This window comes from Vigna radiata, unplaced genomic scaffold, assembly GCF_000741045.1.
Source record: "Vigna radiata var. radiata cultivar VC1973A unplaced genomic scaffold, Vradiata_ver6 scaffold_149, whole genome shotgun sequence".
NCBI lineage: Eukaryota > Viridiplantae > Streptophyta > Magnoliopsida > Fabales > Fabaceae > Vigna > Vigna radiata.
In genome coordinates this window covers 192,889-209,880 of record NW_014542731.1, presented here as the reverse complement: position 1 = coordinate 209,880, position 16,992 = coordinate 192,889, and the positions used below count along the sequence as shown (strand labels likewise).

The 16,992-nt window shown below is 33.3% G+C and overlaps 1 protein-coding gene and 1 long non-coding RNA gene across 5 annotated transcripts; both read right to left on the bottom strand.

The window, feature by feature from the left end:
• Positions 1-5,209: 5,209 nt before the first annotated feature.
• On the bottom strand, positions 5,210-8,999 carry LOC106780618. Of its 4 annotated transcripts, none has more exons than XR_002666610.1 (6): positions 8,772-8,999; positions 8,574-8,669; positions 7,724-7,811; positions 6,598-7,566; positions 5,981-6,048; positions 5,210-5,707 (listed from the first exon to the last, which is right to left on the bottom strand). It is a non-coding gene; the product is annotated as an uncharacterized LOC106780618 (long non-coding RNA). The 4 variants fall into 4 exon arrangements; XR_001377288.2 differs by having other exon boundaries at positions 5,981-6,523; positions 6,602-7,566; XR_002666611.1 differs by having other exon boundaries at positions 6,602-7,566.
• Positions 9,000-9,195: 196 nt separating this feature from the next.
• LOC106780624 (senescence-specific cysteine protease SAG39-like) lies at positions 9,196-10,396 on the bottom strand. The gene is made up of 2 exons (XM_014668917.2): positions 9,953-10,396; positions 9,196-9,872 (listed from the first exon to the last, which is right to left on the bottom strand). The coding sequence occupies exons 1-2, from the start codon at positions 10,389-10,391 to the stop codon at positions 9,280-9,282; spliced, it is 1,032 nt and encodes a 343-aa protein (XP_014524403.1). The 5' UTR covers positions 10,392-10,396; the 3' UTR covers positions 9,196-9,279.
• Between the last annotated feature and the right edge of the window lie 6,596 nt (positions 10,397-16,992).

The following is a 16,992-nucleotide window of genomic DNA, read 5'->3' as shown; positions in this document are numbered from 1 at the left end:
GCCATTGGACCTGCGCGAAAACAACATTGACGACAACATCGTTACAGTTTGCGAGTGAACAAAAAGTTAATGGAGAACATCCTGAGATATGGTCAAGTTCCCACTTACCAAAACAAACGTAGCCGCTACACACCACCACACGAAGAGCAAAGCGACAAACACCACAAAGCACACAAAAAGGGCACTCCAAAAAAATCAGCACTACAACACAAGACACCACCACTGATGAATGCAAGGGAACGGTCTTGGCAAGACGAGAGCGAGACGAGAGCGAGAGGGCTTCTAGGCACATAGGGGAACAACAATGCTTGAAGACACAAAGTAATGGTCGATTTGGACGAGAGGAGAGCGAGACGAGAGCGAGAGGGCAAGAGGCGAGGCACAAGACGAGAGAGGCGAGAACAAACCTATTTCATCAGAACCAGAGACAACGAGAGAGAAAGAGAAAAGAATACCGCGAAACTGAAAATATGACTCTTTCACTTCCATCTTTGCCCTTGCTTCAGATTTAAAACTAATTAATTTTTTAAAATAAAAACACCCAATGACACTTTGCCATGTGTGTAGTGTTAAAGTAGTGTCAAAAAAGGGTGTTGAAATATCATTTTTGCTTAAATGAATGGGTAGCAATACAATGACATGCCTACGTGTCATTTACGTTCATATGACACGGGCCACGTCATTTTTTCTTTTTAAAAATTGTTTATTGATCGAGGGTAAAAATAGAAGAAAGTTAAATTTGCTTTTTGCTTCTTCTTTCTTCTTTTTCCTCTTGAATAAAAATATCATCCAGACTTACTTTCTCTTACTTTCTTCTCTCGTGGTCTCTCATTTTTCATTGCTTCACATTTGTGGTTGAATCGGTGGTTGTGGAGGTATTTCGTGGGTTTAAAGGTGGTTTAGCATATTTTGTCGCTCTCATTTGGTGGTTGTGGAGGTTTCGGGTGGCTGTGAAGTTGAGGGTTGTGGAGGTCTTTGGTTGGCGTTTCGATTTGTGTCGCATTTGTGGTGTGTGACTTTAAGGTATGGTTTTTTTATGATAGTTTTACCTTTTTGAGCACTTGGGGTCATGGACCCATTTATTTGTCGCTGCGTAGAATGTATGTGTTATTTTAGCAGGGCCAACTGAGGCCTAAAACGGGGTTCATTTGTTTCTTTGTTGGGGAGCTTGAGAAAGGCAGTGATAATTTTTTATCTAAGAACTTTATTGATCGTGGTGGGTTTGGGTTGTTTCTTTAATATGTTGTAATCTTCTTCTTTGTCATCATTAGCACTTTAGGAATGAAAAAACTTGATTCTGATATAGAAAGAATAAAGGGATGGAGACCTCTTACCTAAGTATATCTGATTTTTAAGTTCCATTTATTCATGATATAGTTTTTAATCGTAATAAAAAGAATGGTGGAAGGAAGTGCTTCGTTGTTTGGTTGACAAGATACATGAAATTCAAAGGGGGTGAAATTATGAAATATTGTAAGTAGTAATGTGATTGAGCTTATGAAGTGGTTAACATTAATATGACGATTTACTTGGATGGAGTAATTGTGTTGACCTTGTTTAAGGGAATTAAAAAGGACAAAAAAATATTGATGTTGTGTTTTTATAAAAGCCAAACTGTATTTTTTTATAAAACAAATTCTACACTAAAATGCTGCTACTTTGTAGTATATTTTGAGTTCTTTATTTGCATCGAAATAATGTTGTTTACGCTGGTTTGGGGTGATTAAAATGTGATAAAACCTTGTTGTCCCATGCTATTAAACTTGTGATAAAATTCTTGCTGTATTGTGATGATTTGATGGCTGTTACTGCACCAAAAACTATAGTTTTAACAAAAAAATGTTGCAGAAATTGTTGTTGTTTTTAGCTTTCTATTTGCTGCCAAAAGCTTTGTCGTTTGCTGCCTAAAGCTTTGTTGTTTGCTGCCTAAAGCCTTGTTGTATGCTACCAAAAAGCTTTGCTATTTGCTGTTATAATACATATATAAAAGCTTTGCTATATTGTTTAAAATTCTACAGAAAAATCTTTGATGTTTTGGTTAAAAAGCAACATAAAATATTTGTTGTTTGTTATAAAATTGGTTGATGTTAATCTAATTTTAAGACTCTAATGTTGGATGGAGTGATTGTACTTGACATATAGTGAACAATTGGTTTAACATGCATGCTTTCTGTACACTGATTTTAATTTCTTCTTTTTGAGTAATGATTTTCTATACAAGATAGAATTTGAGATCATCTATAAAACTGGTTTGTCGCAATTTTGACAATGCAATTTCATTAATCTAAGAACAAGATGAATCAAAGCCTCACCGGTAATCTCACCAATCTGGACTTTCTGGCTATAGCTTTAATCATGGCTTGCTTAATCCACCAGTAAACATATGTGGATAGTTTATATCCTCTCTCTGCCTCAAATTTCTCTGCTCCTTTAAGAAGTCCAATGGTTACTTCGTGGAAAAATTATTTAGCTTATTCGTTTAATTTAGTTCCATAAGTGTATGAGATTCTGAAAATTTGGTCGTAATACACAAAACTTATCAAAACTATGCATGTGCGGAAATCAAATTGAAAATTATTCTGACACAAATAAGGACCGGTTGACAAGTCTTTCAAGAAGGATTAGTTATACCACTGTTTTTATCACATCGTTTTCCAAAACAAATCATTGACTCAAATATCATCAATGGATCTTTAAAGGAGATTCACAACATAAACAACACCGATAAAACTTATTCTAAGATTGAAATCATTTCCAATCCAAAACTTTAAAATATTAAGATTATAGATTTTCTATTTTATAAAAAGTTCAGTTTTCTTATTTTTGTTCAATACGAGACTTAAATTATATTTGGATTTCCAACCCTTGTAAAGAGATGTCACAAATAGTGAAAAACTAAAATAAACAGGCACCTGAATGAGGTCTTGAAGGCTTAATCCTTTGCCTTGATACCCTACTGCAATAGAGGTAAATAATCCGCGATAGTCATGACCCAGTCTTTCTTTTGTTTGTCTTTCATTGCACAGAGCCTTATCTAGACTAAGTACGGACCTTGTTGTTATTGAAGAAGGCTCTTCAAGCTCTTTGGTTTTTGGCTTAGCAACTTTAGTCTTTGCTCCCTACTGCTAGTTATTATGCAATACAAACAAACATTATGATTCCTTTTTATGTATATGGTTATTTCAATGATTTATGATAAAAGGTTTTCAAGTGTATTTAACAATGATATTGTTATCGCAGGAATGATTACAAGTTGTGCGACAACAGATGGTTTGTCAGTGGATATTACACGAAGATCATGTTCATCGGAGTATGGTATTGAAGAAATGTGGGATGGTTTAGGCATTGATTAAGTGATGAACTAGGACAACATCACGGAGTTGAATAGATTGAAGTAGGGGAACAATTAATGTACATAATGAATACAAATGACATCAAATATGAGTGATTAGGACATGATAAATTGGGCAATGAAATGTTGATATAGTGAATACTTTGTTGTCTATATTTTTGGCAAAGGGAAATTTGACCTTGGCTTGCAAAGGGAAATTTGACCTTAACTATGTTTTGTACTTTGCCAAAAAAAAAAACGTATATTTATTATAAAGTTTAACTATGAAATCAAAATACAACCTATTTTTTGGAAAAGTTTATTAGAAAGCTTGCTTAAGAAAGAATAGTTTTTGCAAAGCTTTCATATAATTTTATTAACTATCATTTACAAACCTAATAGCCATAAAGCCATACATTAGTGCAGATATATCCAAATTATTATTAACATTTATAATTTAAAATAACTGGAACAATTAAAATCACTTAAAATGATATAAAATAATTTCTATATTTATTTTTTGTTTTTAATATAAAAATAACTATATATAGTAAATGAGGTGGGCATTATGAATTTAAGTTCATCCTTATGAGTGATTTATAAAGTGTAGTCTACAAATAACCACATACAGATGAAGAGATAACCATTTACTGGACCAAAAAAAGTGGTCTTTGTGATTGAATTAAAAACTTTTGCGGTTGTACAAAACATCATTCTAAAGTAACCACATAATACTGAAGAGATAACCACTTACTGCACCAAGACAAATGTGATCATTCTTCACTGAATTGAACATTTTTATTGTTGTACAAAATGCAGTCCACAACTAACCACATACAGTTTAAGAGATAATCACTTATTGCACCAAAAAAAGTGGTCTTTGGGATTCAATTAAACCACTTTTACTATTGTACAAAACATCTTACATCCTAGGTAACCACATAATACTAAGGAGATAACCACTTACTGCACCAAGAGATATGTGGTCATTGGGATTGAATTGAAGACTTTCATGGTTGTACATAACGCAGTCCATAACTAACCACATACAATTGAAGAGATAACCACTTACTGGACGATAAAAAGTGTTCTTAATGATTGAATTAAACACTTTTGCTTTTGTACAAAACACCTTTATAAAATAACCACATAGTACGGAGATAATCACTTACTGCACCAAGAGATATTGAATTAAACAAGTTTTATTGTTGTACAAAACCTCTATCAGAACTAACCACATAAGACTAACCACTTACTTACCTAACAAATGTGATGATTCATATTGAATTAAACAACTTGTATTCTTATACAGAACCTCTTTTAGAAATAACCATAGAACTTACTTACATGACGTGATGGACATAAAGTGTTTAATGAACTTTTGATATCAAAACAATTGAAATCAGGTTGATCAATTTATTGATGTAAGAAATAAGTATATTCTGAAAACTGTTTTAGTTATTATTTATCTATGATGAAGCATAAGGTTAATTGAATTGTCATTATTTCAGAAGGTGTTCAATATTAACTTATTCCTCTTAATTTTTCTCTACTAAATGCTAAGATAATAAAAAAAATTACATATTCCTCTTAATTTTTCTCTAATAAATGCTAAGATAATAAAAAAAAAAATTACAGTGGTTGGATTCTTGTATAAGTTGCTTTACAATTATCTTTTTTCTCTTATGTTTTATTTTAGTCATTGAAAAAATTGATCAAATTTTTCAACTTGTAAAAACCTCAACTTAGTAATTTTGTATTGTTCGTATGTGACAATAGAGGGGTAAGTAATCATTTTAAATGTTAAAGGTAAATTAAAAATAATTTGATAAAGATAAAAATTAAAAGTTAAAAATAAATAACGTTGAAATGATGAGAATGGAAGTAAGAATTAAGAATTTAAAGCCTTATAATACAATTCCACGTTAGCAACTTTAACAACAAAATATTTGAATTGCATGTGATCCCATGCTTCAGCTGAATGGTTCATCATGGTAGTTCCATCGTTATGAAACTATTCATATTGTATATACAAATAGGTCAATTCTTTCCAGGGTTGTTGTCCATCAAAATTATCTAACCTATTGACATTATCCACAACTCTGGATGGGTTGGCCTTTATCGCTATCAAAATAAGAAGATTCTGCAAATTAAAGTTCCCAATGAATGCAAAATTCTGAACGACGATCTTCTCAACAAGTTCAATCAGTTCATGAGGCAGATCAGCTGTCATGAAAGCCTTAACAGCTTTGCTCAGGGCTTGAGCTTTCTGCCAAAGCAGTGGATACAACTTCATCAATAAGTTGCCTTCTATGGTCATTATCAGGATGAAGAACTTTGGCCCACAGATCACCATCCATTCTCTCAACAACATATCTGTCATCACAATATAACCATGTGAACATAGGACACAAGAAAGTTCATTTCGTGGATTAAGGATCACAAAATATAGGTTCTTTTAATGAGCAGGAGTGCACTTTATAGTACAAAGTGCAGATATAGCCATCTATTTATAGGAAAATCAATGGTTCAGAATATGATAAAATACATTTACATGTATGAAAAATCTTGAACTGACCAATTTTAACCATTGGTCTTCTCATTAAGTAATTAAGTAACAAATTACAGGTATCAAACTAAGTAACCAACCTTAGAAGATGGACACATCTGGGGGTGGTCCATACACAGTCATCCAAGAAAGTGGCACTCGCCATGTGCTACTTTCAATTCCCGGAAAGGCATTGCACGAAATATTAGAAACCAACTCTAACGTTTTTTTACTTGCAGAAATATGTTTATTCATTTTTCACAATTAAATCTTTAACATGCGAAAAATGAGAGATGTGGTTGATAGGAGAAATACTGAGATATTTGTATCTTAAAATAAGATATCCATGAAAATACACGCGACAAAGATTTTCTAATCCAAGAAATTCAGCAGACCCAAAAAAATGATAATACTCTCAGTAGTGGGATGAGGGACAAAGGGTTTAGAAAATAATAATTTTGAAAATCCACATTAAAGTGACAAAGCATATGTACTAGTTTATATGTTGCATCGGCTAATTGAAAAGCATGAGATACATTGTCCCCTTCTGAGCAATAACACAACAAGCAGGTGACCTTCAAATCATAGAGAAATAGTAGCTCAAGTTTCGTAATCACATAAATCAAATTGTATTTCTCAGATATCTGCCAAAAAAACAAAGTAGGGATCAAATATCTACATTGTTTATAAAATGCACAAGTACTAGTAACTTCTGTACCTACATGGCAACTGGAAAATCATCACCAAAATCAGGGGGGAAGAAAAGATCTGCTTGTTTCTTCGTAAATGACGGCCTCCTTATAAACAAATTCATAAATTTTGTCATGGACCAACTATATAAAAATATTAGATTGTTAGGTGAAGGGAAGATTGCTTGAGTGATTTCATATTGCATTTCCAACATGCCCCTTGTGCTAGAATCTTTTGGGCTTGAAGCATGGATAATGAAGACGACACCCTGTCCTGTGCTCATGTCCAACTTTTTCTTAGTAGAATAGGAACAGAAAGGAAAGAACGCAAAAATTTTATTACACAGGTTCTGAAAAATATTTAAAAAGCTTAAGCCATTAGGTAAGGAGACACATGAATCCGGGCTCAATAAGGATGATCAATTGATGCACATGGTTCAATTTCTTAATACCCTTATCCGTTTTAAAAAATACTGACTGGTTTCAATATACTGCTATGAAAATTAGCCACTAAAATCATTCACATGTAATGAATATTTCCTGATTCATCCACCTCCCACTTTCAACATGTCCTTATAATTACAATTGACAAACTCAACATAAATTCAATACAATTACAAATGCATAATCAACTTTGTCTAGCGATTAAACACATGGTAACACCTGGAACGCAATACTCAAACCATGCTCTAAGTAACATTTAACAGTTACAAGACACACATTATTGAAAATAACCAATTTCAAATTCAACTCTACAATGGACATTAAAATTCATCAAGGCATGATAGAATCAATACAGCACACATGACAGTTTTGACAACAAAACATATATTGCCCAAAATAATTACAATAAGAGATAAATCATGAAGGAGCTGAAAAATATGCAGACTTGGCTGAGCACCCAGTTCTATAACATGCAACTTGGATGTGACCTGACCAGCATTAAGTGTCTTTGACGCAAAAGAAATCAAAACAGAAGGGTTTTCATTTCCAGGAACCTGTCCACAAACAATCATGATTTACCAAACATGTAGCATATGGTATTCAAGAAAACAAACACAAAGTATGTTCTAAAGGCCTAACAAAACAAACACAAAGTATGTTCTATGGATACTTGTATTCTAAGTTGGAAATGGAAAAAGATGCATAACTAACCGATGTATCTGCTGCATTTCCATCATCATCACAAGCTGAAATGCAAACTGCTAACCCTCTTCTCGTGTCTTTGTAAGCTCTGGGATTTCTATGAACACAGATCATTCCATGTCACTATTAACCCATTATTCTCAAGCTAATTGTTTCTCAGAAATTCCATTAACTACATCAGCTAGAATCATTAAAATGATATATCAATTCCATTCACACACTTACCAAGTTTCTCTTAAATATTTTACGGAAACTAAAGATAAAAATAATAATAAATATTTCCATGATACCAATATAACAAGGTATTTATTTTATTAGAACTACGATAATATTTAAATTTATTATAAATATAAATAACACATGTTTTTAAATACCATATCAAGAAGCCAATATAAGCTACTTTTTTATGAATGATCAAGAAGGAATTGCAGATTATTTCAACAAAAATCAAATTACGGTAAATTCGTTACTAGACCAATAAAGAACCTCGGCAAGACCAACACTCCTCGTCAACCTAATGCCTTTGTTCACTTGAGTGGATTTGAGGGGGAGTAATTGAGTGGATTTGAGAGGATTTGAAGATAATTTTTTTTTTGTTGTTTATTTGAGTGAATTTGGAGATAAACGAGAATGGATTTGGAAGTAAAATTTGTAAGAATTAGTATAGGATTTAATTTATGTGACAGATTAAAAAAATTTACTTCTAAATTCACTCTCGATTACCTCCAAATTCACTCAAATAAACAACAAAAAATATTATCTTCAAATCTTCTAAAATCCACTCAATTACTCTCCCTCAAATCCACTCAAGTGAAAAGTGTGAATAGTAAATTCAGACTTGGAGAAGTGCGTTCGTTACCTCAGATCAAGCGCCGAGAGTTTTTTTCTCAGATAATCCGAATGATCATACTTCGAATTTCGCAACCGCGCCACGCATTCCTCAGCTTCCGGCTTCCTTCAAACAAAACGGTTACATCAATGGTTAAGGAACAAAGAAAAAGAATAAATAAATAGAGTTGATAATGTTTTTTTCTTTTTTTTGCGATTGTTTAATTACTCAGAACGATTGCACGACGTTCTCTATCAGCTCCAACACTAGCACACAACGAACACTTGCTCTTCCACTTCTTGCGTTCTCAGCTCCAACCCTAGCAGAGCCACAACACTGGATATTCGAGAATGAAATTGTGCCAAACCCTAGCAGAGCCACAACACTGGATCTTCGAAAATGAAATTGTGCCAAAAGTGAAAATGATTCAAATGAAAGCAGAACAAAGACAAAGAAACGCAGCGTTTCATTTAGTGAGCGAATGATTAAACTACCCTTAAATACATTCAGACATTTTGGGTCCCGTGTCAAATGAGTGTGTAAAACTTTGAGCATGTCAAAGTATTTTTATTGTAAATGAATAGATAAAGCCGATATGCATTATGAAGCATCATAACATGTTTAGTCAAAAGAGAAAATTTTCATTTCATCATTGGTGATATATCCATATACAATGATTCATAAGAGAATACACTGTTATACAAAACAAGAACATAGCTTAGAAATAAGGTACAATTTATGCAGTAGGATAAGATGCCATCATAGCTATGCCACATAGTCCTTCTTGAGCAGCTACACCTCTTTGCATCCTAATGTAACCTTCTTCACCCCACTCCGTTCCCCATGAGTTCTTAACTAACCAATACTTGCTCCCATCATCACTAACACCATATCCCACAGCAGTCACACCGTGATCCAATTCAGTTCCACAAGAACCAGTGAAGACACCACTCTTGTAAAATTGAAAGTCAGAACCACTGGCATCAATGGCTACAGAAACTGGTTGATTGGCCACAGCCTTTTGCAGTGCCTTCTCATTGTTTGCTGGGACATCCTCGTACCCAGTAATGGTTGCAGCATCGATGGCTTCTGCCTTTGCATTGCATTTTCCATCAACACCCTTGTAGGGGTAATTCGCTTCGGTGTCGAGTCCATGATTTTTAATGATGAATTTGAAAGCATCATCCATAAATCCACCTTCACAACCCTGGTCCACACCTTTTATGTCACAATCAACAAGTTCTTGCTCAGATAAAGAAATCAGTTTCCCAGTAGTGATTGCATGAATTCCTTCCGTTGCTGCAACCGCGGAAAACGCCCAACAACATCCTACAAGATAAATTAATAGTTAGATAACGATCGAGTTTATAATTTGACTTGGAAATGCGAATGAAGAAGCATTTGCTTACCACATTGACCTTGGTTCTTCACGGGTGTAACTGCACCCTTTTGCCTCCAGTCCACTGCAGAAGGAATTGCAGTCACATTTTCATACTTAAAAGTGGTTGACCTTATGGTTGAGGAACACATGTGGGCCTTGAACCTATTTCTGCGTGCTATGAACTCCTCGTTGGTGAGGTCTGCAAATTGGTTAATGCCTAGAAGATAAGGTTTATTTGCTGCATTGTTGGAGGCTTCGATGTAATTCACATTTTCCTTAAATATTCTGAAACGTTTTTCCCTTTCCTCAGGGTCCTTGTACTCTATGCCATAACGATTCATCCATTGTTCATGTCTCTCATACATGGAGACATCTTGGAGGGTGCGACATGTGACTTGGAAACTCAAGAATCCCATGCAGAAAAGCAATGGAAGTAAAATATAATAGAACTGACTTTTTGCAACCATGGTGGCTTTTTCTTGTATTTGTTACTGAGGGAAGTGTGTTGTGGAGTGGTTTGAGGATTGTTTGTGGTGTTTATATAGGCATGTTAACGTTGAATTATAATTTGGTTTTCATTTTTCTAGTAGGTAATAAAAAATTATAGCTTTGTTGTGCTGTTATGGACAAATTGTTTGTCAAATGTAGATGCTTCATGTACCATACTGACAAATTACCTCTCAAGAGTATTGTGCGTGTTGGAAAAGCTGACACATAAAAAATGGAACTTTGAAAGCTTGATCAACTTTGTAGGCAAATTGCTAATGCATTAGCAAACGAAAACTTAGAATCTTCCAAAATCAAATTATAATATATATTTTTGACAAATAAATATATAGTAAAACAATATGTTTATTGAAAATGATCTTTTATTAATAGTGTACGCTATCGCCAAGCCGAAGAATAACAAGACCGAAACCAAGTAGTAGGTTTAATTACTCAAGTTAACCTGTTCTTCCAACTAGTTAATTTACTCGTAAAAACTAGTCCCAACTTATATGCCTTTATAAATTGAGTAGAAAGCCTATTATTTTTTTAGACGTTTTAATTTAATTTAAACATGTAAAGTATTAAAGTTTCCTAATTAATAACAATCTGCCTGCATCTTTAAATGTAAGTTATTTTAATCTCCTCCATATCCTATTTGGTTTGGTTAATGAAGATACATATGCATTTCTTGTCTAGAAAAAACTAACTCTAAGTACTTGAACGGAGAGAGACGAGGGATTAATTTTGACCATAAGTAGTGGTTTCAGAGAAGGCATATTAAATAAAAAAGAGGGTTTTTTTTGCTTTGGATATAAACTGAAGCAAAGAGATCATTTTGTTTATAATATGTTCATTTTTCTGTATTGGTAAAAATAAATAATAAGAGTGGGAGAAGAAAATGAACCAGATCATAATATTTACCGATAAAATTTACTGACCAATTTTTTTTTTGATAATTACTAGCGGATTTTTCTTTTAATTAATGACAAAATTTTTCTTTGATAATTATCAACTGATATAAAATTTCATTGATAAATTTATCGATAACATTATTATTGACAGATTTTAGCTTGCCAGAAATTTGTCGAAGAAATTCGTTATTGACGAATTTTGCACGTTTTCAATGAATATTGGTCGTCGTAATTCTTGTTTTTCTTGTAGAGTCCTCCACGACGACCCTTTCCCTAGAACACTAGACTTCATTGAGCGTGTCTCCTTCTTTTGTCCCTTCTTGGAATGTCTTCCTTTCGTGCTTGTTGTAGGTTCGTCGTTATGTGGAGCTCACACCTTTATCACTGTGTGATGAAGTTGTCATCCCACATCCATCATTGTGTCTTCTTTCCTCTTCATCAACATTTGTAGAAGTTTGTTCTTAAATATTGTTTTGAGTAATGTCTTGTTGACTTGAAGAGATTTGAAAGAGAGTAATTGAGTGTATTTGAGAGGATTTGAAGATAAATTTTTTTGTTATTTATTTTAGTAGATTTGAAAGTAAGTGAAAGTGGATTTGGAAGTAAAATTTGTGAGAATTAGTGTATGTTTTAATTTATGTGACAGATTAAAAAAATTTACTTCCAAATTCACTTTCATTTATCTCTAAATTCACTCAAATAAACAAAAAAAAAATTATGTTCAAATCTTCTCAATCCACTTAATTACTCTCCTTCAAATCCCTTCAAGTAAACAAAGCATAAATTTTCTAACTATGTAATATTTCATATTGATGTGTGTGATATTACGTTTTTTTGTTCATCGATCGTTTGTTTGAGATGGGGATCGGTATGCACAGGGAGGAAGGGTATCTACTTTTTAATAAAGTAATGTTGAAAGGTTTCTTCCAAAAGTTGGTTTAGATGTTCAAGAAATGTTGATTATTATATTTTTATTCCTCGCTTTTTTAGTATAGTTAAGCAAAAACCTATGGTATTTTCCATCACTTCAGTTATCAACAACAGGGAGTCCAATTACCAAAACTATGCTTAAGGTATTTTAAAGTTATGAATATTTATCCAGAGTGCTTAGTTTTATATTTTTTTCATTAATTTCATCTTATAAAATAGTTTTGACATCCAGTTTTACACAATCACATGTTATTTTTCAGGTTGATTTGGTCATTACGCCTATTTTCACTTGGAAAGATCGTTTTCATGGTATTGCTCAACATTGGTGGATTTTGGTATAGGTGAAATAATTTTTCCTATGTGATGAATAAAATCTAAACACCTGTGATGGAGGATAAATTTATTTAACTGAAGAGATCATCTGAGAGAGAAAGAGGATGAGTAATCCCCCAATGTACAAAGGAATAAAAAAGAAAACAATTAAAAAATAGAGTTAAGTGTATAACAAATATTCCTAGTTATGAAGCACATCTCTCCTCATATTAAGCCAAAAAGTTGAATCCCATAGAATAAAAGGATTGATTGGTTTATTGAATATGTAAGTTAATGTCTTTCTTTTTAATTTATATGATGTGGTTTTCACCTTGTGATATGTTCATCACATTTTCTTCCCTTGTAATAAAACATAATTGTTATATTTAACATCATAGGACATGACTTCAAAAAGATTCACTGGACCCTTAAGAAAGTGGAGGTTGGTTCATAGAACTATAATCATAATTCAGTTATTAGATATGAAGAATGTGGTTTACAATAAAAAGTTGTAGAATGTAGTTTAAAAAAAAAAAGTTGTAGAATGTAGTTTCCAATAAAAAGTTGTAGAATGCAGGAGATGCAATGTAATATAATAAGGGAAGAGACAGGTAGATGTGGTGGGAAAAAGGAGATGGAAGAGAAAATTGCATGAAGTATCCCTTTATAATACTACTGCTAGTACTAATTTTCTATATTATATATAGGGTCGAGTTAATTTAAAAACTTTAAAGTATAGTTTATTCATATATTGGTTTAATATCTATTTTGATCCCACTTTTTTTGGGTTTGGTTCAAAATGATCCCAACTTTAAAAAAAATTCACTAAGGTCTCATATTTCATTAAAAAATGTTCAATATGATCATTTTCATAGACGTCGTTAAAATCATAACAGTACAGTAAGTAGCATGGCAGAAATTCAATGACCTGTTTTCGATGCTGACGTGGCTCTGTAAAATCATTTTAATGTTTAAATATTTAAAAATAAAATAAAATGAAATAAAATAGGTTAAGTCAAATTAAATTAAAAAGGTTAAACCTATGTAGATTGTAGAGAACAATATTCTTCGCAGAATATCTTTTTACATAAACTACACTCACAAATTCCCATAATATTCCTTTTAGCTAAGTATTAACCCAGAGCCTTTGCACATCTCCAGTTAGAGGTACTGAAAAAACATGCATTGCATAGACATAGGGAGAGTGAGTAGACCAAGTAAACCTTAGTCAATCATGAAAGATTTCAAAGCGCAAGAACAAAACCTGATGCTCAAACTTCTAATTACAAGACTAGCAAGGAAACTACATCGATTCCTCATCATCTGGCAATAACGAATCAAGAGACAGTTATCAAAACCGAATACCAATTCGGTATTCGCTTTCATTCCTTTCCCTCCCCTCACCCAAAATACATCTCTCTCTTTGATGTTCCTTTTTTTTCTGCTTTCCTACCAATTGTTGCGGGTTTTATCATGGCTTTTGGATGGATCTATGAATCTAGATGCGTTTAATCGCCAGGTAACTTGACTTCAATTGAAGGTGGGTTGCTTCTTTTTTTTTTAAAAAAAAAAAATCTTGGTTGCGCTTGAAAAATGTTGCTTTGCTAATGTTCGTTGTTTTTTGAACGATTCAGACACCACATTTGCAACGAAGAATTACCCCACATGAAGGAATAACTTTGATTCCATCCTGGTTTTATCATGAGTGATGCAATGACCAAGAACAACAACATGAACCCTAACCCCCAAATAAACCCTAACCCCCAAACAAAACATCAACAACGTGAACTAATTAGGCTTAGATACCTACCTCATTTCCGTACGAAGTTCCACTTGCGCCTTCAAGGATTCAACAGTAGAATCAGTAGTACAATCCAGAAAACACCACTTTCACAACAGTGAAAACCCAGAAATTGCGTAATCAGATAAAGGTAAGGGTTTTTTACTTTAACCTCTTTTATGTCATTTTTTATTTTTATCTTAATTATTTACACATGTAAATGACTTCACAGAGCCACCTAAGCTTCCAATTTGACAGCTAATCAATGTTTCGCCATGCTAGCATCTGCACCGTTAAGATTTTAACATCGTTTGCCAAAAGGATGATATTGAACAATTTTTATTGAAATATGGGACCTTAGTGAACTTTTTTCAAAAATGGGACTATTTTGAACCAAAGCATCATAAGAAAGGACCAAATGATGTATTAAACATTATATATTTTTTAAATTTAAAAATTTTAAAGTAATTTTACTAAAAACTAATTAAACTGATGAACAATATAGTTTAAAAATACTGAAATTATTTTATATTCAGTTAACTATAGGTTTTCTATTTGCTTTCTCAATCACGGGCTTCTTTCCTTTCTTCCTTACATCTGTTCATCCCGCTCACTCGCTGTTGAAGGTTGCCGCCGTTGAATGCTGTCACCGTTGAAGGCTACCACCGTTGAAGGTTCGCTGTCGTCGAAGGTTCATTGTCGTCAAAGACTCACCGTCATCGAAGGCTCGTCGCTGTCGAAGGCTTTGCCGCACTCTGCCGTCGCCAAACTGTCGAAGGTTTTACCACCATCGTTGAAGATTCTGAGAACACTTCTCCTTTAGCTGGAAAGCAAATTTGGAACCGAAAGGTATGAATGTTTTTCCTTGTTCAAACACTTTTGAAATGCATTCTTAGTTGTTCAAACATTTTGTTAGACATCCGGTAACGATTCCTTGTACGTAGAGGGAGCATTTGGGTTCTTCCATCATCAGTGGCCAAGGTACTTTATTATTCCAACAAGGGTTTTAAATTACCATCTGGGGTTCTTCCATCATCGTTAAACATTGCACCATGCTTTGCCAGCATTTCTGCTATTGTTAGGTACCCATCATGAAACCGAGTGTTGTAGAATCCTGTTGTTAGTTCTGATGCATATGACCTTGCCTTGTAGTAACAATGAATTCTAGCAACTTTGGCAGATAATTTCACCCCACGCGAGTTGAATATGCCTTTGGTTGATGCAAGAATTCTCTCACTGTGTTCAACAAGTTTGGTGGAGTACCAATCAAGGAAGAATTGTCCGTATTCTGAGTTCCATGTTCCTTCCCTACAGAAAAATCCAGTTTCCTCAGGAAAATTGTTGTACTGGCCTAAGTCATGGGGTCCACTTCTTCCCTAATCTTTATTCCCAATGGCCTAAATGCTAGGAAACCTCCAAGTTCCATTGCTTTCAGGATACGATGGATATCTTAGCTCCCCACAAGGATCCATCCCTATTTGAATTTTCTGCAAATGAATTTAGTTTCAGTACTTCATATCTGAAACAAATTCCTCAGTTCCTAGTTTATTATCAATTTATAAGTGCTTTCCCTCCATTCCCCTTACACTTGTATGTTCCCTACTGTTTATTCTTCTATAACAGTAGAAGTTTCTTTAAACTTTTGCCTACTCATCAAAGATGTAACTATGCATATAATGTTACAGGTGAATTCTTGACACTTACTGGAGGAAGGTTGAGTGAGAAGGAAATAGTTGTTGCTGGACTAGCAACTCATTTTGTCCTTTATGAGGTTTGATTATCTTTAATCTCTGCAATCTATGACTTTCTCTTTTGATAAAGTTTCATCCAAAATGGAAAAATTCAATCAAATGAATTTCAACTATAACAAATATGCTTATCAGTTTAAAAAGAAAACCTTATTTCAATTATAGATTTGTTTACATTTTTTGTTTTTTGCTCTCAGGACATTGGTCCATTGAAATAATGTCTTGTCAAATTTGTATGAAAAAGGAGAAAAATTAGTAAAAGAATCTCTAAAAGATTAGTACTTGTTTATGATGTTTTTCTGTTTGTAGATAGAATCAATTCTCCAAGTGGTAGGATCAACTGCAATTATTCAATATGCAAGCAAGAAGCTTTTATTTGCTGATGTAAGTATGTTTTTCACAACAAAATGCAATTTTTTTCCCTCTATGTTTTTTTATTAATTATCATAATCAATTATTTGAATAATTCACCTCTGGTTATTAGAGGCAAGCATTGTTTTTTGCATAACTGTGCTTCAACTTTGTAATTCCTTCTTCTAATAACCTTATTGTGTTATATCATATATCAACATCAGATATTTCCCTTCAAGGAATGAGGCTTTTTTCTGATGATGTCGTCAAAATGTGAGAATTTAAACAGGGTAAAACATGATTCTTAAAGTTTGGGAGAGAAAACATGAACATTTTATTATTTCTGAACTTAACTTTCTATTACACATACTACCCTATTTAAGGGATAGTAGATCAACATAAAGCATAAAGAAAGAAAAGGAAATTCCTAAAAAGCCTACACACAAAAGTCAATTAGACAATACAATATATTTCAACACTCCTCCTCAAGCTGGTTGTTCATTAGAATTGACAAACTCAGTAACAATTAGTCTCTGAGTTGTTCATT

Excerpts from the sequence above, each read along its gene's own strand:
- LOC106780624 (XM_014668917.2), bottom strand. The coding sequence starts at position 10,391 with ATGGTTGCAAAAAGTCAGTTCTATTATATTTTACTTCCATTGCTTTTC. Across the intron at positions 9,873-9,952 it reads GAAGAACCAAGGTCAATGTG|GATGTTGTTGGGCGTTTTCC; the intron begins GTAAGCAAATGC and ends TTTATCTTGTAG.